Source organism: Pelophylax lessonae (assembly GCF_965119305.1).
Source record: "Pelophylax lessonae genome assembly, chromosome: 2".
NCBI lineage: Eukaryota > Metazoa > Chordata > Amphibia > Anura > Ranidae > Pelophylax > Pelophylax lessonae.
In genome coordinates, this window is record NC_138769.1 from 704,802,453 (window position 1) to 704,824,584 (window position 22,132).

Here is a 22,132-nt window from a genome sequence, read left to right on the forward strand (position 1 = left end):
TTCGTGGGACAGAGCCGACCTGCCGCAGTATAAGTATGGTGGTTAAAGTGATTGAAAACTCTCCCATATGCCCATTAAAGTGACTAGCTTCAGGTGATACACAGAGATAAAGCAAATCCTCCTGCATAAGTTGTACCTGTTTATCTGTAGTCTTTTCTATGGCCATTCAAAATGCTGAATTGAAAAAGCTTGTGTGAGAGTTTAGAAAAAAGGGGGCAGAGAGCTGAAGTTAGACACAGCAGAGCTTAATGAGGAGAGCTCTAAGAGCTGATTTGAAGGGAGGGACATGCCCCCCCCCTTTCACACAACACACAGGATAAGAGCTGAGGCTGTCAATCTGCTGGGGGTCCCTCCCCTGTCACTACTTTATTATCTAGGTTTCAGGAAAACTTGTTAGAAGTGATTCATGCTGATGGCAGAGGAACAAAGCAGCAGTCAGAAATTACAATTAGTGCTCCCAATCGAGACATGTACACACTGTAGAGGGATATGCTTTGTTCATATTTCATGTCTGAGGTTTACGCGATTTCAAAGCCGCAGATCAGTGTGATATGCACTGCCGATTTTATTGCGACTTGCGACTTCATTTACCAGAAGTCTATACAAGTCACAATGAAATCGGTAAAACGTAGTGCAGGAACCTTTTCCATAATCGCTGCAAGATAAGTTGCGGCAATATGAACGGTTCCATTGCTGCAGACATGGGAGTAAGTCACACATGTGCAAGTCACAAGCAAGTCTCAAGTCTTTACCTTCAAGTCTCAAGCAAGTCCCAAGTTACTGTGGTGAAAAGCAAGCAAGTCAAGTCGAGTCCCTGCTAGAAGTCAAGCAAGTCAAGTCATTTATTTTGGTCAAGTCACAAATCAAGTCAAAATACTGATCTACCCCAATTTTCACCTTTAAATCAGTTAAAAGTCAGTGGTCAGGAAAGGTTTTGTTTTATTTTCAACAATAACAAAACTGCTTAGTGGTTTTTTTTCTTGGCATATTAAAGAAACCCTTTGAATGCCCAAACAGCTCAAAATCCTTTGTCCGGTCATGTTTCAACACTACAGTCACTAAAAACATTTTCATTGTTAAAGAGCCAGTGTCCTAAAAATCAGAACACACTGATGTGTTTTATGTGACTGTGGTGTCAGAAACATAACAGGCACATTAATTTTGCTTTAACACATCTTGAGAAAATGCAAATATTTAATAACTTCAAAAAGTAAAGTCATTTTGAGTCATATGTCTCAAGTCAAAGTCAAGTCTCAAGTCATGAATACCAAGTCGAAGTCAAGTCGAGTCTTTTATTAATTTTAGTCAAGCAAGTCTCAAGTCCTCAAACTGGTGACTTAAGTCTGACTCAAGTCAAGTCATGTGACCCAAGTCCCCCACCTCTGCATTGCTGGCAATGTGGTGCTACTTGTCATGTGATTTTGAACTGTCAAGTCGTCCCAGTGAAAACTGGGGCTTAAAGTACGTCTAAACCATAACAATGACCTTAACCTCTTTGCTCCCTTTTGGTCTGCTAATTAGATGATTGAAAGTGTTGTGTTATATCTGTTAGATAAGGGCAAAAAATACCTGTGGATCCTGCCAAATATCTTGTGGGTTGATTTTTTTTCCTCCACTTTCTGACCTGTGCTGAACTGTTATTTGATAAATTATTTAGTTTTCATTGCGAACTACAGAACACCTACTCCCATAATATGGTCAGGGCTGGCGCTACCCATAGGCAAGGCAGGCGCCAGCCTAGAGCGCACACCAGTGGGGGAGGCGGCACCCTCCCTCCCTGTCTGCCTCCATTTCTCTCTCCCTCCCTTTCTCCCTGCCTTTCTTTCTCCCTTCCCCCTCCCCCCCAGTGTCCATCACTTGTGGAGCAGCATACCTCCAGTCCCAAGCCGGCGGGCGTATGGCCGCAATGAGAGCGAGATCAGGGATTGGGCGGGACCAATATGTGGGGCTCCGACCCTTTGTTTTGTGCATAGACAAAACAGCCATTGTTTACACATTGGTGGGCAGGGAAGAAGGTGGAAGGGGAGGGACCAACTACTGCATGTGCACCCACAGCTGTTGATTATACAGAGCTGTGGGTGCACATGCAGTAGTTGGTCCCTTCCTTTCCACCTCCTTCCCCATCCACCAATGTATATACGCCAGCTGTTTTGTCTATGCAGGGGACAAAGGGGCGGAGCCCCACATATTGGCCCCGCCCTTCCCGACATCAGAGCTTTGATTTGACAGCTCCACTCACAGGCTCACACTCACTCTCATTGCGGCTGTATGGTCTGGTTTTGCCCACCAATCCCTGGCTGTGCTGGATAGAGGTATACACTGCTGCATGTCCTGCTATAGGCTGCTCTCATTTATTATTCATCTGATCCTGCCATTCTTCTCTCGGCTTCTGTATGCTGCTAATCAAGATTTTAGGACGTAAGTGTCCTATGCTTAATTAATTGGTGTCTTTGCAGTTTAACAAATTCCTGAACCTTGCACTCTGTACAATGCGTTCCTTGAACCTTGCACTCTGTATAACGCACTTCTGAACCTTGCACTCTGTACAAAATGCACTCCTGAACCTTGCACCCTGTACAATGCACTCCTGAACCTTGCACCCTTTACAACGCACTCCTGAACCTTGCATCTTCTATGAAATGCACTCCTGAACCTTGCACCCCGTACAATGCATTCCTGAACCTTGCACTCTGTACAACGCACTTCTAAACCTTGCACTCTGTACGAAACACACTCCTGAACCTTGCACTCTGTACAAAACACACTCCAGAACCTTGCACCCTGTAGGAAATGCACTCCTGAACCTTTCACCCTGTACGAAACGCACTCCTGAACCTTGCACCCTCTACAATGCATTCCTGAACCTTACACCCTGTACAACGCATTCTTGAACTTTGCACTCTGTAAGAAAAGCACTCCTGAACCTTGCACCCTGTATAACACATTTCTAAACCTTTCACCCTGTGCACCCCTTAACCTTGCACTCTGTATGAAAAGCATTCCTGAATCCCTCCACATTTAGCATACTGCAGCTATGGACAGGGCAAAGGGGGTAGGGTCAGGGGAGGAGCCAATGGGGGCTGAAAAACGAGGTTTCGCTTAGGGTGTAAAAAATCCTTGCACCAGCCCTGATTATGGTGAAGAGTACACCTGTCCCAGGACTCATTCACACTATAAGTTGAGGGGCACTTTTACTGCCCCCCCAACCACTACTCCCTTTAGCTGCAAAGGCAGTGGCTGGAGATGTACACATGCTGTGACCACGATGTCTTGCTTCGTGGGTGCGGCAGGAAATACACCCCTTGTCACTTTGCTACTGCATGAAATGCTATTGGTTGTGGCGTACTTGTGCAGGGTTCAAGGGGTTAAAGTAGGTTGCAAGGAGGCAAAAAACCTTTCTCACCACCCATCAAATGCTCTCTGTAGAGTGATCCGAATGGAGATCACTCTTCAGAGAGCAAAGCTAGTGTAAATGAGCATCTATGACGCTTCTCCTTTATAGATACAGTATGGAGAGTTAGCATTGTTGCCCTAGTACACAGGGCTGGGAGAAGGGATGGGCAGAAGGAGCGGCTGCCCTGAGTGTAATGATTTATAGTAGGGATTTGAGTGCCCTGACCCTAACCATAAGGGAAGGAGGGGGCGCAGTTTGGCATCTTTGCCCTTGATGGCCTTGTTCCAGCACTGCTACGGGAAGTGTGTTACTTCAAGGATCCCCAGGTATGAAAAAGGCAAAAAAGCCTGAAAAATGAAAATGCAGTCACCACATGTAAGGACTAGTAAACTGAGATAAATTACAATTATGTACTTGGGTTTAGATGAGCTTTGGATATAAATACAATTTTAAATGAATAAAAAAATGAAGGGCATCAAAAAATTGATCAGAAACAAATTAACATTCTAAATCCAATTAACCACCTTAGTCCATGTTTATCTTAGTATGGACCAGCACACGAGAAAATCCAATTTTGCCCAGGAGTTATCACACATTAATAAATATGAAAAACATCTTTTTAGAGCGAACTCCTGGCTCAGAGCTGCAATACTTGTTTATTCTCTGTCAATCCTTTTAACATACAAGCTCATTTCAGATTTCTTGGTTTTGAGAAAAATATTTATAATTTCCTTTATTTTTTATTTTTTTATATAACCGCACAAGAGCACGACTGTCAAAGAATAAGAAATGTTGCCTTTTGCAGATTGGCAGAGAGGCGTAGGAGAGCATTTTTAGCCAAAGGTTACAGTGAAGTCATCAATCTTTTACGGATGTCAAGTTTTTCAGCTTATCGGTTACAAAAGTTCATGGCATAAATTGTGCTCGCTCCAAATGAATTCAGTATCAGTTATACCATTAGCATAAATAGGGCTAAAGAATTAGACTAAGGCTGATATGCTTTGTATCCTAGGCACCATAAATGAGGGAGTAAGGTCAGCTGGGAAAATTTCAGCACTTAAAATATTGTATAGAAAAGATAATGATGGAATGTAGGTAGGGCAGGTTATATGGATGTGGCGCCCTCCCAGTTAGGCTGTTGGGTATATTTAGTTATTGGCTCCATGAAAGTGAGCAGAGTGGTTACTTCCAGTTAGGCTGCTAGGTAAATTTAGTTACAGGTGGTCCGTAGGGTCCATAGGTTTGTTCTTAAGTTGAATTTGTTTGTAAGTCGGAACAGGTACATTTTTTAGGTATAGCTCAAGCCAAAAAAGTTATTGGGTGGGCACTATTGGGGCTAGTGCCCTGATTATCAGTGTAGATGTCCCCTGTGTGGATTTGCCAGTTATCGGCTCTGCTCTACTCATCTGCTTTCAGCGCGAGGAGAGGAATTCTGATTACTGGCAAATCTTGTTTACACTGTGGTCAGCTGTGATTGGACACAGCTGATCACATGGTAAAGAGCCGCTATGATTGGCTCTTTATCCGATCCAAAAGACGCAGTGATCACAAATCCCTGCTGATGCGTGCTGCAGGGGGCGGGCAAGAAGCATGATCATAAAAAGATGTTCATAGAGGCCCTCCCAGCAATGTGCGACCGCACCATAGCTGTCTTTCAGTGTGGTCTTGAAGAGGTTGATTGGGTCAGCTCTGAGTTCATGAGCTGAGAATTTTATTACTTCCCCCTGCCTATGGAAGAAGCTTCCAGAGCACAGGGAAGGAGGTTCAAATGATTGGTTGAATATGTATCATTCTTTGGCCAATCCAGAAGGTGGCTGGGGAGTTGATAAATAGATAGGAGGCCTGAACAGATTGTTCTTTCCTCTTTGTGAAGGTTCCAGTTCTGGGGATGTTGCCCCCAGGAGAAGCGTCACTAAGACAAGCGACTCACATTTGGGCCTCAGCATCTGCTGTGCTAAGGGACCTGAGCAGGACAGCTGAAAAAAAAGGAAGACCTGCTGAAGGACACTGTTTCAGAATCCAGGTCTGAAGCAGGACTTTGATAGTTATGTGCCCATGTAGACTGCTTGGCATACAGCTCCTGGGACACAGTAAGTAAAGATCATACTGGGGACTGATAGTTGTGTAGAAGTGATATGAAACCAGCTGCTAACAGCTTCTCCATGGTCTACAGCTGTGAGGCCTGGGATATGCAGACCATCCCCAGCTACCTACAGAGATGCTGCTACTCAGAGACCAGAAAGAAGCTTGTACTTTCGCTGTTGTTGCTGATAATTTTGGAGTATCTCATGATCCCAAACTCCTTCCTACTGTTAAAGTTCTGCTGCAATAAATCCTAAAAATAGATCCCCCTAGACTGTGATTTAATTGTCAGTGCACTGGTGTGATTGGTGGCCTGTGTACTACTTAGGGAGAACCCGTCTGTTTCCAGCAGCCCCTTTGGGGGTGAGTGCTACAATAAATGTGAACTTTACATAGGTAGAAAAGACACAAATGAATGCATCTCAATATTTTTTTTATAAGTCATTTAGGGATCTATTTACTCCTAATTGGAAATTTGTGAATCTTGGGGGGAAAGCTGTGTGAAATATTTATAAATAGAATAATATAGGATATAATAAAATAGAATGATAAAAATTAGTGATTGACTGATATCGGATTTCCGTTGCCGATACTGATACCGATATTTTGGCTATTGAATATCAGTATTGGCCAACATTTGTACATTGTACATTTAGAAAATGTTTTATTTTTACACTTGACAGGTACTGTTGTGGAGGGATCTGGGGGTCTAAAAAACCCCAAATCCCTCCTCTGTATTCAAAAGCATTCAAAACAGCCAAGTTTGGCTGTTTTGAATGCTGTCATTTTTTTTTAATCTGGTGCCGAGTACCCGCAAGTGATGTCATGACGGGTTTTCACATGGAGACCTGATCAGATTGCGGTTTTGATTGGGTCTTCTCCTCGGCGGCCGTGCAGGTAGGATGCCCGGGTCTCCCGGTGGGACAGGAGACCCGGCAAGCGGCGGAAGGCGGCGGGAGGGGGGGAACGTCCCCTCCCACTCCTTGTAATGACAGCTGAGCGGCTTCTCAGCCGCATCAGTGGTCATTACAAGACAGCCGACCGTTGTCTATGGACGCCGGTACCGGGGTGATGCCTCTAGCTGCAGGCATCACTCCGGTACAGCACTTTCCTGAAATATCTGCAATATTGGTTACCTCAGGGGTCGATTCCGATATATCGGGGAAAGTGCAGATTGGCCCTCGATATATTGGCTTTGCCGATAATCGGTCGATCCCTAATAAAAATGAATAGGTTGTCACCAGAAATAGCATCCCCATTGGTTTATTTTCCCTCTATTCCTGTAATGATGACAACCCAAAATTTGGGGTTTTCTTTCACTTTCACTCTCGATGATAACGGTAAACAGGACAAAAAAAGAGAGTAAATCTCTCTAACGGGGCACCATGTTTTTTGGTATGTGCATAAACACAAGCCTTAATAGGTTAGTGGGGGGACCAATAACAATTAATGGCAGCGCCGCATGTCTGCTATAGAGCAAAGCGTTTCTGTGCATGCAATTTTTCCCAACCCGCACTAATGTGAATCTATCCTTAAAGCCTTAAAACTTTTTAACAAAATAAAAAATCAGAATGAAATTCCTGACATTTCACAATGTACAGCAGACGTATAAGCTCAGCCTTTACTGACCTTGGTGGCTCCAAGCACTGTGAAGAAATTTATCCTTAAAATTCACAACAGAAGCAATGAAAATGTAGCCCCTCTCCTCTTTTTCCTCTGGCAGCACAGGCTTGATAATAGTGTATAAAACAGTAGGCTATGTAACCTGATTTGAAACTGAATGCAACCCAGCTTCAAAGTCTCTGTTGTGATATTTGAGAATAAATTGCTCCACAATGCCTGCAACTACAGATATCATCGAGGACTTGTTTTAAAGCTGCTTTTTATGAATTTGCAAATATTACAATCTCCAAAACCTGGCCATTGGTTCACTTTTACCTCTTGTTGACTATGTAATGTATATGAGCAGAAAAAGTTAGGGTGGGCCTTAATGCCCACATGTCATACATAGGCATCCATGATGGGCACGTTTCCTGGACTGAGAATGTGCTTACTGTGTACTCCCAGCACAAGCTGTTTGTCATCAAGAGTTGACGGGATGAACTACTATTCATGTGACCACTATGAAAGCCAATCACTGCCAGCAGATACCAGGAAGGGGGTTACCAACTCCTCCTACCTTGGTACTGGATTGGCAGAGATGCTACATCGTATGTTCCCCCCAGGTTTAAAGCACCTGTTGGAGGTGTCTGGAATCTGAGGGGACTCTGCTTAATATTTTCTGGAAACCCAGTGGCTTTTCTGCTACATGACACACCACTCTCTAATAAGCGATACAAAAATGTACTACTCAAGAATCTCCTCAATGCAGTGAAAACTTGCATTCCTGTACTTTGGAAGAGCCCTAACCCACCTGAAAAGGCACAGTGGCTTGCCCGAAGTTTAGAGTTTCAGCAAATGGAGAATCTAACTTTGACACTAAAAGAACAGGAAGAGAAATATTGGAAAATCTAAACTCCACACTTTTTCTATCAGGACCAAACACCTCTTGCTTCTCAACAGCAATAGGTAGGTCCTCATGGTCCTGGCAGAAAAACACAGTATGGGAATATGGGCCACGGGATTGGTAGGGACTCTCTAACCTCCCTTTCTCTACCTCCATCTCCATCTTTTCCTTCAACCCCTTCCCCCTTCCTTTCCCCTTCATCTCCTATTCACTTGGGGTTCAATATTTTCCACTCCCCATAAAATATGTAAAAAAAAAGGATGATCCGTATGACCTTGTACATAGGCCGGAAACTCTGTATGGCCACCTAACTTGTGTTTGCAATCATTGGTTCCTTGGACCCTTGTCATATTTATGTCATATGATGTGCCACACAGTGTCTCACTTAGTGTATCCTATGTTGTGATATGTATTTTTAATTTTGAATTGCCATGCTGATTATTCAAAATTAAGAATTAAAAAAAAAAAGAAAGCAATCACAATGATTGCAAGATCAGAAAGTCCATCCCACCTCCCAGCATTAAGGCTCAGTTAAAGGACCACCATTAGCCAATGGGAAAGAGTTACCTTAGTTAGTTTGATCCTACTTTGTACCTTTAGTGGCATATAAAATCAATAAAGACAAGGATAAATAAATAAAAATAAATTATAACACCTAGTGGCATGGTGATTACATTGGGATGGTTAGAAAATTGTTGGGATGGTAAAATAAATAAATATAGTACATCAGAATATATTGTTTTCTTACCTCTGAGATCATTTGTGTCCTTTATAGCTGTCAATGTATCTATAATACCTTGCTCTCCATTGCCCATATTTGTGACAATACCAATAGGAAGTCCCTGATGTCTTAGTGCACTGGCAACCTTCCTTCCAGTGTCCACCCAGATGTCTTCATTGGAAGACACCACCGCAACATGAGCCCATCTAAAATACTTCATAAAAAGAAACAAAACTTTGTTTGGAGTTGGCATAGTCCTGGCAAATGTTGGAAAGCTATCTCTCATATCCAGCTCATGGTTAATGCAAGCCCAGGAAAAAATGGCCTTGTCCCAGTTTTTTCCTAAAAGCGATGCAGCGTCACAGTATCCAGGGTTCTGTGGACCTATAAATGCAGAAGAAAATTTATCAAAGTTTGCAAATTCCACTAACGCTTTAGAGGTTTCACAGTTTTCCTCCAGAACTTTGTAATCCAGCGTGTGACCCAGCTGTAGTGATGAGTCATTGTTGATTTTGGTCACTGCCAATCGAGCAGCCAATTCTGGCAAGGCCTTAGAGAAAAGAGGGTCGCACTTCCATGGACCAACTACACCCACTGTAAAGTTCACACTCTGCACACCCAAAGGTTTCATGAGTAATCCCATTAGAATAAAACAGAGGAGCACATGAAACGGGAACGTTCTTATAGATCTCTGGATTGGTAGACGATGGGAACCTTGGAGTCTTGATTTCTTCCACAAGAAGTCTCCAAGATGTGGACAACGATAAAACATTGTAACTTGTTACGGCCACGCTATAGTCCTTCACAGGCCATGAATCTACAGTATTACCTGTAAAAAAAAAAGAAAGAACAAAATGAATAATACATCAAACATGAGATAAATAGAATAAAAAAAATTCTTTATAAAGTGGAACCAAGCTCATTGAATATTTTCCCAATAAAAGGGCAAAAACCATGGTACCTTGTACTGTACATGCTGTTAGGCAAACCAACTGTGATCATTTATGTTCCAAGGATCATTTCTTCAAATACTTTCATGGTATTCTGTACTTTCCCCTATAGGATACTTTCTAAAGAAATACAAGTCAGTTACCAAAGCAATCTGATGTATAGCTTTTAGGAGAAAAACTATCCAATGAATACTGAAATGTTTAACTAGTTCAGCTATCTCACCTGTATATTTCTTGCACAGAGCAATTTTGCATATCTACTATGGGCCTGTTGATTCAGCGGTAACTTTGTCAATGCTTAAAGTGGTATTAAACCCAAAAAACGAAAAGTTATTAAATTGCAGCTCACCAATTCAATTCTTAGATGTGGTGGCTGCATTACTTTTTGTTGTTTTTAACCACTTTACCACCGGAGGATTTTGCTGTCTCACGTCTGGGCCACTTTTTGCGATTTGGCACTGTGCGACTTTAACTGACAATTGCGCGGACGTGCGACACCGTACCCAAACGAAATTTACGTCTTTTTTTTCCCACAAACAGAGCTTTCTTTTGGTGGTATTTGATCACCTGTGCGATTTTTACTTTTTGCGCTATAAACGAAAAAAAAGAGCATAAATTTTGAAAAAATAACAACATTTTCACATTTTTTTATATTAAATTCCCCCCCCCCCCCCAAAAAAAAATGTAAAAACCTAATTTTTTTTTAAATTTTCGGCCAATTTGTTTTCTGCTACCTATGTTTGGTAAAAAAAATAGCAATAAGCCTATTTTGATTGGTTTGCGCAAAAGTTATTGCATTTACTAGCTAAGGGAAAGATTTCTGTCATTTTTGGTGTTTTTTCTTAACGACTAATGGCGGCGATCTGCGATTTTTTTTGCAGGACTGCATCATTGCGGCGGACAGATCGGACCCTTGACTGACATTTTTGACACTTTTGGGGGTACCAGTGACATTACTGCAGTAATCAGTGCTATAAATATGCACTGTTACTGTAAAAATGACACTGACAGGGAAGGGGTTAATTTTTATTGGTGATCAAGGGGTTAATGTATGCCTGGTGCTTACTGACGTGTGTGGGGGGAGGTGACTGTGTGACAGAAGGACAGATCGCATGTTCAGCTATGCTGAACCCTGCAATCTGACCCTGCCTGTCATTTAGGAGATCCGCCCACTTGTGTTTACACAAGCGGGCGGATCTCCACACTCGATTCCCCGACAATCGGGGAAGAGCAGCAGCGATCGCCGCCACTCCTCCCCTGGCCCGACTCACGCTGTGACTGAATACAGCGGGAGCGAGCCTTCGGCGGCGGCGCGCGCGACGCCGAGAAGGGGGAATGTCTAGTCTAATGTCTAAGTCTACGTCGACAGACGTTATCGAGCCACTTTGCCGCAGTACAGCTCTAGTGAGCAGTGCGAAAGTGGTTAAACCTAAGCTGGCCATGGATGAATCAATCAGCGGATTGAAAAAAAAACTGACCCGATTCCCCCATTCACACATTCAAGGTGGATGGGGGAATCCTGCCCACTGCATCATTGTATTCTGACAGCGTGGAGGCTTCGGTGTTTACATGTTGTAAGCATGGCAGACCGTTTTTCTCTCTGGAATCAATGCAGAGCTCCTGTGTTCCTCCTATTTAGGAACACAAGTCTCTGTGTTGATTTCACAAGCCCATCCCCCTACAATTAGAAAACACCCCCTAGGCTCAAATTTAACCCTTTGATCACCCCTGAGTCAACCCCTTCCCTGCCAGTGTCATTATTACAGTAAGGGTCCTTTCACATGGGGCAGACCGTTTTTTGCTCCGCTCCAGCACTTTTTCTTTTTTACGGACACGGATGACACTTGTGTCATCCGGTTCGTATGTCCGTTTATCATCCCATCCCTTTGAGAATGATAAACGGAAATAAGGCATGTCAATGGGATTGCGGATGTCAGCGGATGACACCGCTGACATCCATTTTTGCGTCCGTTCTGTTTTTTTAAATGGAAGAAAAATAGGGTCCTCTTCCATTAAAAAAAACTGAACTGATCGGAAAGGACGCAAATCGGATGTCAGCGGATGGTCATCCGCTGACATCCGCAATCCCATTCAAACGCATTATGTCCGTTTTTCATCCGCAAAAAAATGGGATGAAATACGGACATACGGAGCGCCCGTGTGAAAGGACCCTAACAGTGCATATTTTTAGCACTGATTACTGTAGTAATGCCACTGGCCCCCCTAAAAGTGTAAAACATGTCTGTTAGAGGGTCCAATCTGTCCGCCGCAATGTCGCAGTCCCGCTATAAATTGCTGATCGCCACCATTACTAGTAAAAAAAATAAATAAATAAAAATGGCATAAATCTTTTTTCTAGTTTGTAGATGCGATAACTTTTGCGCAAACCAATTAAAATACGTTTATTAGGATTTTTATTTTTTCACCAAAAATATGTAGCAGAATACAAATTGGCCTAAAATGATGACATTTTTTTTTGGGGTGGGGGATGTCATATAGCAGAATGTGAAAAATATTTTTTTGTCGCTCTTTTTTTGTTTATAGCAAATGAAATAAAAATCACACAGGTGATTAACAACCACCAAAACAAAGCTCTATTTATGGGAAAAAGGACATCAATTTTATTTGGGTACAGCGTCTCACAAACACAAATTTCTAGTTAATGTAACACAGTGCCGAATCGCAGATAATGGCCTGGTCATTAAGGGGGGAAAACCTTCCGGTCCAGAAGTGGTTAATGTCGACCTCCTTACTGTAAAACCTCACATTCCTTGTAGCCAACTTATGTAAAAAAAAAAAGTAATCTCTTCAAAAATGGGTAATGTCTCCATATTGTCTTTGTACAAATTATTCTTTTCAATACTAAATAAAACAAAATATAATTGCAATGCCATCCCTGCCCAGTGTGTGAGAGATGAAATGGTTAATCCAACTGCTTTGGTCTCAGTCCATTGAACTCGCTCAAAAATCCCCCTTAAATCAGAACGAACACAAGAGCAGAATATCAGAGATGTCAAGATTATAATTTAATTTGTTTCAAGGGTTGGAAATTCAGAGTCAGCACATTTTAGATTAAAAGTATTTTAACATCTAAGAAAAGCAATTCGTCATTGGGATTAATGAGCAAAATATAGTACATGTTATACAGTACCGTCTTCCCTGTCTTTAGTTAGTACTGGTCTTTGTATTTAGGTACTGGGCATGCCAAATATTTTAGGGGCCATTCAAATTATTGTGCTATGGTAAAGTGCGGTAAAGCGCAAGTTCCTGCAACGTATGTCAAAGTATGTGCCCATTCTTTGGAAAAAGCACCCCAACACACTGTACAGCAGTTGCCAAGTCATCTGCATGATAGCGCATCACAAAATACTTGCCCTGTGTTTTGGTGAGCTACATTGTTTAAAAAGGGTCATGTGCAGTTTTTAGTGCATTGACAACCCATTTAAAGTGAATAGGCTGCCTTAAGGCAACCAGGTTACATTGCAAAACAACACGCATGCTGGAATTCCCAGATCTGCAGCAACCATTATGATGGTGGTTAGAGCCTATTTCCCCTCCTGGATTCTTTGATTTTCTTTTTATTTAATGGAGAATACAACAAGAGGCATGGGAATACCTCAAGGTGGGTGACAACATCCAAAAACTCAAGAAGGCATGCACATGGCCAGGAAGTATGGCAGTAGAGCTCACCATTTGAGTCCTCATGGTGACAACATACAAAATCTCAAAGAAGGCAGGCACATAGCCAGGAGGTATAGAAGTAGATCTCACCAATTGTGTCCTCAGGGTGACAACATTCAAAAACTCAAAGAAGGCATGCACATAGCCAGGAGGTATGAAAGTAGATCTCACCATTTGAGTCCTCGGGTTGACAACATCCAAAAACTCAAAGAAGGCAGGCACATAGTCAGGAAATATGGAAGTAGATCTCACCAATTGTGTCCTCAGGGTGACAACATCCAAAAACTCAAAGAAGGCAGGCACATAGTCAGGAAATATGGAAGTAGATCTTACCATTTGAGTCCTCAGGGTGACAACATCCAAAAACTCAAAGAAGGCAGGCACATGACAAGGAAGTATGGCAATAGATCTCACCATTTGAGTCCTCAGGTTGAAAACATCCAAAAACTCAAAGAAGGCATGCACATAGCCAGGAAGTATGGAAGTAGATCTCACCATTTGAGTCCTCAGGTTGACAACATCCAAAAACTCAAAGAAGGCATGCACATGACAAGGAAGTATGGAAGGAGATCTCACCATTTGAGTCCTCAGGGTGACAACATCCAAAAACTCAAAGAAGGCATGCACATGCCCGGGAAGTATGGCAATACAGCTCACTATTTTAGTCCTCATATATATCAAAAGTCAATTGGTGATTTCGGAAGCTATTATGGCAAAAAAGGGTCATGTGCATTTTTAGGTGTCTTGGTAACCCATTCAAAAGTAAATTGGCTACCTTAAGGCAACCATGTTATTGAGCAAAACTACACACGTGCTGGAAACCTGAGGTCTACGGCAACCATTATGATGGTGGCTGGGACCTACTTTCCTTTATTTTTTATATATTATAGAGAATACAAAAGGAGGAGTGGGAACACCTCAAGGTGGGCAGCACCATCCAAAAAAATCAAAGAAGGCAGAAACAAGGCCAGGAAGTATGGAGAGAAATCTCACTACTTGAGTCCCAATATACGTACTGTATATCAAAAGAAAATAGGTGATTGAGCTAACTGGACTCCACTTGTAACTGATATACTGTACCACTTTTGGTTGTCTGAATCCTTTATACCTGAAAAATATTTTGACATGTTAATACCTGATACGAATAGAGGGATTCGGTAAACTTGGAGAAAAAGAAATGTGTAATCATTTTTCTATAGTGGGTTTGCAAATGAGAAATAATATATATATATATATATATATATATATATACATATACATATACTGTATATATCTCCGCTCACCAGCAACTTTATTAGGTACACCTGTTCAATGGCTTGGTAACACAAATATCTAATCAGCCAATCACTTGGCAGCAACTCAATGCATTTAGGCATCTAGATTTGGTAAAGATGACTTGCCGAAGTATAAACAGAGCATCAGAATAGGGAAGAAAGGGGATTTAAGTGACTTTGAATGTGGCATGGTTGTTGTTGCCAGACGGGCTGATCTAAGTATTTCAAAAACTGCTGATCTACTGGGAATTTCACACACAACCATCTCTCGGGTTTACAGAGAATGGTCCAAAAAAGAGAAAATATCCAGTGAGCGGCAGTTGTGTGGAGGAAAATGCCTTGTTGATGTCAGAGGTCAAAGGAGAATGGGCAGAATGGTTTGAGATGATAGAAAGGCAACAGAACTCAAATAACCACTTGTTACAACCAAGGTATGCAACCTTTATGTCTACACTGTACCCATCTTCTGATGGCTCCTTCCAGCAGGATAATGCACCATGTCACGAAGCTCAAATCATCTCACCACTGGTTTCTTCACCATGACAATGAGGTCACTGTACTCCAATGCCCTCCACACTCACCACATCTCATCCAATAGAGCACCTTTGGGATGTGGTGGAACAGGAGATTTGCATCATGGATGTGCAGCCAACAAATCTGTAGCCACTGCATGATGCTTTCATGTCACTATGGACCAAAATCTCTGAGGAATGTTTCCAATACTTTGTTGAATCTATGCCAAGAAGAATGAAGGCAGTTCTGAAGGCAAAAAAGGGGTTTAACCCGGTACTAGCAAGGTGTACCTAATAAAGTGGCCGGTGAGTGTATATATATATATATATATTTTTTTTTTTTTTGGGGTATTATGGGAAACATCCTTAAGATAGATAGATAGATAGATAGATAGATAGATAGATAGATAGATAGATAGATAGATAGATAGATAGATAGATAGATAGATAGATAGATGGATAGATACTGTAGATTTGATCTACTTATTCATATCACTTTCCTAATCCAGGGGAGATGACCAGTCTTAATTTTCCATCATCTGGAAGCATTTTCACAATAATTTCTACATACAGGAAGGTAGGCGGTGATGTAGAACATGCTACACCTCAATTAACTCAATGGAACATAAGCATCTTATAATCTTCGCTTTGTCAGCAGTAAGCACGCAGGATTTACTGGAGAGTCTCATCAGTTACATACGAAGAACAAATCTCTGCCTCATTTATACCGCACTCAATGACAGAGGCCTCGTGAAGGAAGGACAGTTTGTATGGGCACAGAAACCAGAATCAGAGTCCCTGCATTTAAAACATGAACGGGGGATTCTTATTGGTTGCTTTGCCAGGGGAAACTTTACACAGTTCCCATAATACGGCACACAGGCACTTAAGCCAATTTATTAAGGGGCAAAAAGAGCATTTGCTTTGGGTCTGCAAGGACCTGGTGCTTTATATTTGCTCATTGTATGATTTAGAGCAGTTCAACTTATCTCTATACTACATGGAATTTTCTCTACAATGGGACATGTATGGTGGACCATACACCGATTAAATTTAGGCCAACACCTGCTGAATCGGCTTAAAGTATTTGTAAACATTTTTGTTAAACATTTGTTAAACATTTGTGTGCCCTTTGCCCCCCCCCCCCCCCATGTAATGTACCCCACTCTCCCCATGTAATGTGTCCTGCTGTCCCCATGTGATGTGCCCTTCTGCCACCTATATAATCTGCCCTACCACTGCCCACATATGCCCTGCTGCCCCCCCATGCAATGCACCCCACTTTCCCCATGTAATGTGCCCTTGTGCCACCTATATTATGTGCCCTGCTGGCCACACACCATGTAACGTGTCATGGAGCCCCCCATGTAATGTGCCCTACCACTGACCACGTAATATGCCCTGCTGACCCCCAATGTAATGTGCCCTACCACTGCCCATGTACTGTGCCCTGCTGCACCCCATGTAATGTGCCTTGTTGCCCCCTATATAATGATCTATGCAGACCATATCTAATGTGCTCAGCTGCCCCTCTTTAATGAGTCCTGCTGCCACCCTATATAATGAGCCCTGCTGCCCCACAAGTGATGTGCTCTTCTACCCGCCTATGTAATGTGCCCTGTTGCCCGCTATGTAATGTACCCTGCTGCCATCATGTAATGTGCCCTGCTGCCCCCTTATGTAATGTGTCCTGCCTTCCCCAATGTGATGTGCTCTGCTCCCTTCTATGTAATGTGCCCTACTAGCCCCCATGTAATGTGTCCTGTTGCCCTACCCCCAATTTTAATGTACCTCTTCCCCCCATGTAATGTATCCCACTCTCCCCATGTAATGTGTCCTGCCGTCCCCATGTAATTTGCCCTTCTGCCACCCAAATAATGTGCCCTGCTGACCACCCCCCATGTAATGTGTCCTGCTGCCCCCCATGTAATTTGCCCGACCGCTTCCCACATAATGTGCCCCCCCCATGCAAAGTACCCCACTGTCCCAATGTAATGTGTCCTGCTGTCCCTATGTAATGTACCCTTCTGCCACCCATATAATGTGTCCTGCAGCCCCTGATGTAATGTGCCCTACCGCTGCCCACGTAATGTGCCCTGCTGCCTCCCAATGTAATGAACCCTACTGCTACCAACGTATTGTGCACTGCTGCCCCCTATGTGATATGCCCTGCTTCCCCCCTATATAATGAGCCATGCAGACCCTATGTAATGTGCCCAGCTGTCCCTGTATAATAAGTCCTGCTGCCGCCCAATATAATGAGCCTTGCTGCTCCCCTATATAATGAGCCTTGCTCCTCCCTCATATAATAAGCCCTCCTGACCCACATGTAATGTGCTCTTCTGCCCCCCTATGTAATGTGCCCTGTTTCCCTCTATTTAATTTACCTTGCTGCCATCATGTAATGTGCCCTGCTGCCCCCCCATGTGATGTGCTCTGCTGTCCCCTATGTAATGTGCCCTACTGGCCCCCATGTAATGTGCCCTGCTGCCACCCCTTATAATGGGCTCTTCTGCCCCCAATGTAATGTGCCTCATTGCCTCCTTCCCCCATGTATTGTGCCCTGCTGCCCCCCCCCCTTGAAATGTGCCCACCCCCATGTAATGTGCCCTGCTTTCCCTAATGTAATGTAGCCTGCTGCCTCCCATATATTGTTCCCTGCTGACCCCTGTGCTCTGCCCTGATAACCCCACGTGTTCAGCCCTGCTGACCCCTGTGCTCTTCCTGCTGGCTTCCTGTGCTCTTCCCTACTGACCCCCTATGCTCTGCCCTGGTGCCCCTGTGATCTGCCCTTCTGGCTTCCTGTGCTCTGCCCTGCTGCCCCCCTATGCTCTGCCCTGCTGACCCCTAGTGCTCTGCCCTGCTGACTCCCTGTTCTCTGCCCTGCTGGCTTCTTGTGCTCTGCCCTTCTGGCTTCTTGTGCTCTGCCCTGCTGACCCCCTCTGCTCTGCCCTGCTGACCCCCTGTGTTCTGCCCTGCTGACCCCCTGTATCTCTTCCTGCTGACCACCTGTACACTGCCTATCTCAAGTCTGACCTAGAATTGAGAATACAGTATGTTGCAGTAAAAGCAAGCACACGTTTCATGTTAAATAGGTAAGTTTTAATATGTCCTCTATTATTTTATGCTATTTCTAAAAAAGAGTATAACAACAACTTACTTATCTAGTGCTGAAACAACTAATCGACATAATCAATTGTAATCGATTATGAAAATAATTGTCAACTATTTTCATAATCTAATATTTGGTCAGCCGGTTATTTGGCCTGCATACAGAATGCAATATTTGTTTACATATCAGGAAATACAGTGCAGCACACATACAGCTCAGTACACCGTCCATACATGTCAGTATACATAGTGCAGCACACATACAGCTCAGTACACCATCCATACATGTCAGTAAGTGCCTGAGAACTTGTGAATGTGAATGTGTGATAAGCAATGACTCGTGGGACATGTAGTCCTGGACAGGAGAAGAAAGTGAGTGATTCTTAAAGCAGATGTTTTTTTTTACCTTGCTATAGGGCCACTCTATACTATACTTTTCGGCTTGCTATAGGGGCACTCTAAAGGCAGGAGGAGCTAGAAGAGCCGGCGGGTGACCCCCAAAAGAGGAGAATCGGGGCTGCTCTGAGTAAAACTATTACAGAGCAGGTAAGTATGACACATTTTTTTGTAAATGTAGCACCCTCCTAGGTAGGTGCAAGGTGAAACATATCTGTGACCCTGTTCTGCTTATCAGGAGGGTCTGATCTACTAGTTTAGCCTGTCACATATTTCTAAGTGAGATTCACTGGGTCAGAGGGAGTGTCCCCACTGCAGCCAATGAGGGACCTAATTGGGCAGTGGAGGAAACCTAGCCAGTGGCACACTCTGTTTTATGTCAGTTCCAGTTGGAGGGCGTGCCTGCAATGCATCCTGGGATTGGACATAAATAGGAGGGGAGCATGTGACAGGGTGGTCTTTGTGCGGGAAGCCAGGTCCCAGGAAGAGGGTGACGGCTGTATCGCCTCCTGTTGCTGAGGAAGGTGGTCCAGGCAGTCAGCCTAGGGACCAGGGGTTGAGCTGTGCGGCAGAAGGATCCAGTGTGTGCTGACCGAGTGGAGCTGCTGGGCAGGATTCTTCTGTAAAAACAGTATTGTGAGTACTTAAGCATCTGCCCAGGGGTCTGCCTAAGAGAAGGGACCACTCCAGAGAGGTAAAGAGGATCAAGGAGCCAGCTAACCCAGAGTGTTACAGTAAAGGGGGTGCCAAGTCGTAAAGCCCTGAAGATTAGGGATTAAAGGGGGCACCAGGAAGGGCCCTGAAGTTGCTCAGCAGTGCAGTCTACTACTAAAGTCAGCTACCTCAGGAAAGAAGTGCCTTAGGAAGCTAATAGGACTCTTTCACAGTCAAAGGTGAAATACAGTAAGCGGCCTAGCCGTGACTAGCTCAATCAGCGTTAACCAGCGTCAGTCAGCATTTTATGTACAGTCCCTGCCTTTTTGTGCATAGTTCAGTTATTGGAGTTTCCCACGCATCCCTTCTCCTATCCAAGTTACAAATAAAAACCAAAGAAACTTGACGGGTCCTTGTCTGAGGTAAAAACACTTGGAAATATGTCCGAATGGTCTACTGTTGCTAATGGTAACCCAGGGGAACCCACACTCAGCAGCTCCCATGGGAGTAGTGCTACATAAAAAATCAAAAAATTCCAACGTTTACAGTCACTTTAAGTGCTATGTGTAGGGAAGATCAACATCTGAACCCAAATATGCTGGGGGCTGATAGATTGGAGGTAACATAAGGCGTTACAATTATATTTAATGGTGCAAAGGGGTAATATCGTCATATTTGCTGATAGAGAAAATCATAGAGATTTCATAGAAAATCATAAAATCATTGCTGATAGAGATAACCATATTTGCTGATAGAGAAAAAGATGCTAATGGCGTTGAAAACGCACACGATTTTGCAGCGATTTTACAGTGGTTTTGCCGCAATTTTACTGTGATTTTACCACAATTTTACTGTGCTTATGGTGTGTTATTGCTGCGTTTTCAATGCATTTTAACTGGGAGGTGCATTTTTGGTGCATTTTTTTAACTGACCAAACATGCAGCAAGCAAGATTTTTAACACCACAACGGAAGCGCAACAAGCTTTTCCTGCGCTAAAGGTGCCGATAATGGTCAAAAATAAATTCATATTAATTAAGTGAGTACACCCCTCACATTTTTGTAAATATTTTATTATATCTTTTCATGTGACAACACTGAAGAAATTACACTTTGCTACAATGTAAAGTAGTGAGTTCTTTGCCATGAGGTGCCATGTTGAACTTCCAGTGACCAGTATGAGAGACTGAGAGCGATAACACCAAATTATCACACTTGCTTCCCATTCACACCTGAGACCTTGTAACACTAACGAGTCACATGACACCGGGGAGGGAAAATGGCTAATTGGGCCCAATTTGGACATTTTCACTTAGGGGTGTAAATCAGTGGTTCTCAACCAGGGTTCCGTGGAACACTAAGGTTCCTCCAGAGGTTGCTAGGGGTTCCTTGAGCAATGGGCAATTTCTGACTCTCAGATAAGTTCCCACTGACACCATTCATCCTTTTAGCTATCTGGAAGAAGGTAATTCTTCCCGATGTCCACAAGTGTAAGGAGCACTCATCCCACTGACCATCACACTAATGTATAGTCTTTTTTAGCAAGGGTTCCCTGAGACCTAAAAAATTATTTCAAGGGTTCCTCTGTGTTGAAAAGGTTGAGAAAGGCTGCTCTAAATCTAAAACCATATGTGTACTTTAACCACTTCAGCCTTTTAGACATACCTATTAGGGGCTGCACTGATAATTAGAACACTAGAGGGCACAGTTTTGGCTGCACTGATAATCAGGACACTGATGAGCACAGTTGGGGCTGCACTGATAATCAGGACAGTGATGAGCACAGTTGGGGCTGCACTGATAATCAGGACAGTGATGAGCACAGTTGGGGCTACACTGATAATCAGGACAGTGATGAGCACGGTTGGGGCTGCACTGATAATCAGGACAGTGATGAGCACAGTTGGGGCTGCACTGATAATCAGGACAGTGATGAGCACAGTTGGGGCTACACTGATAATCAGGACAGTGATGGGCACGGTTGGGGCTGCACTGATAATCAGGACACTGATGGGCACAGGTGGGGCTTTTTTCTATTTCAAGGTATGTTTACATTCCTTGTAATAGAAATAAAAGTGATCACATTTTTTCTAAAGGGAAATTGTAAAAATAAATAATAAAAGATAAAATAAATAGGAAAAAAAAAAAAAAAATGAATGCACCCTGTCCTTGTTAGTTCGCGTGCAGAAGCGAAGGCATACGCAAGTCGTGCCCACATATGTAAACGGTGTTCAAACCACACACGTGAGGTATCGCCGCGATCGATAGAGTGAGAGTAAAAATGCTAACCCCAGACCTCCTCTGTAACTCTAAGCTGTTAACCTGTAGAAATGTTTGAATTCTCGCCTATGGAGATTTTTAAGTATCAATGTTTGTCACCATTCCACGAGTGTGCGCAATTTTGAAGCATGACATGTTGAGTATCTACTTACTCGGCGTAACATTATCTTTCACATTATAGAAAAAAAATGGGCTAACTATTCTGTTTTCTTATTTTTTAATTTAAAAAAGTGTATTTTTTCCCAAAAAATTGCATTTGTAAGACCGCTGCACAAATACAGTGTGATAAAAAAATATTGCAACAATATCCATTTTATTCTCTAGGGTATATAATGTTTGGGGGTTCTAAGTAAAATCTAAGCAATTTTCTAGCAAAAAAAAATGATTTTAACTTGTAAGTGTCAGAAATAGGCCTGGTCCTAAGGATGCAATGAGCTTGAAATGGCTCCTAAGGGATACAGAAACTCCTTTCAATTACCCTGGCTAGTCTCTTGCTCCAAAAAATTGGCCCCTTACTAGCCTTAATCTTTTACATTTTTTTGTCACAAAAAAAAAAAGAACGAAAAGGATGAA

General features: G+C 43.0%; 1 protein-coding gene across 1 annotated transcript in view; it reads right to left on the reverse strand.

The window, feature by feature from the left end:
- The window catches only part of LOC309546460 (retinal guanylyl cyclase 2-like), a 206,004-nt gene that overhangs the window by 163,181 nt on the left and 20,691 nt on the right, over positions 1-22,132 (reverse strand). The window contains exon 2 of the mRNA XM_082246169.1: positions 8,731-9,532. Within this exon, the coding sequence (XP_082102295.1) occupies positions 8,731-9,475 (745 nt within the window). The 5' untranslated portion in view covers positions 9,476-9,532. The remainder of the gene's footprint in view (positions 1-8,730; positions 9,533-22,132) is intronic.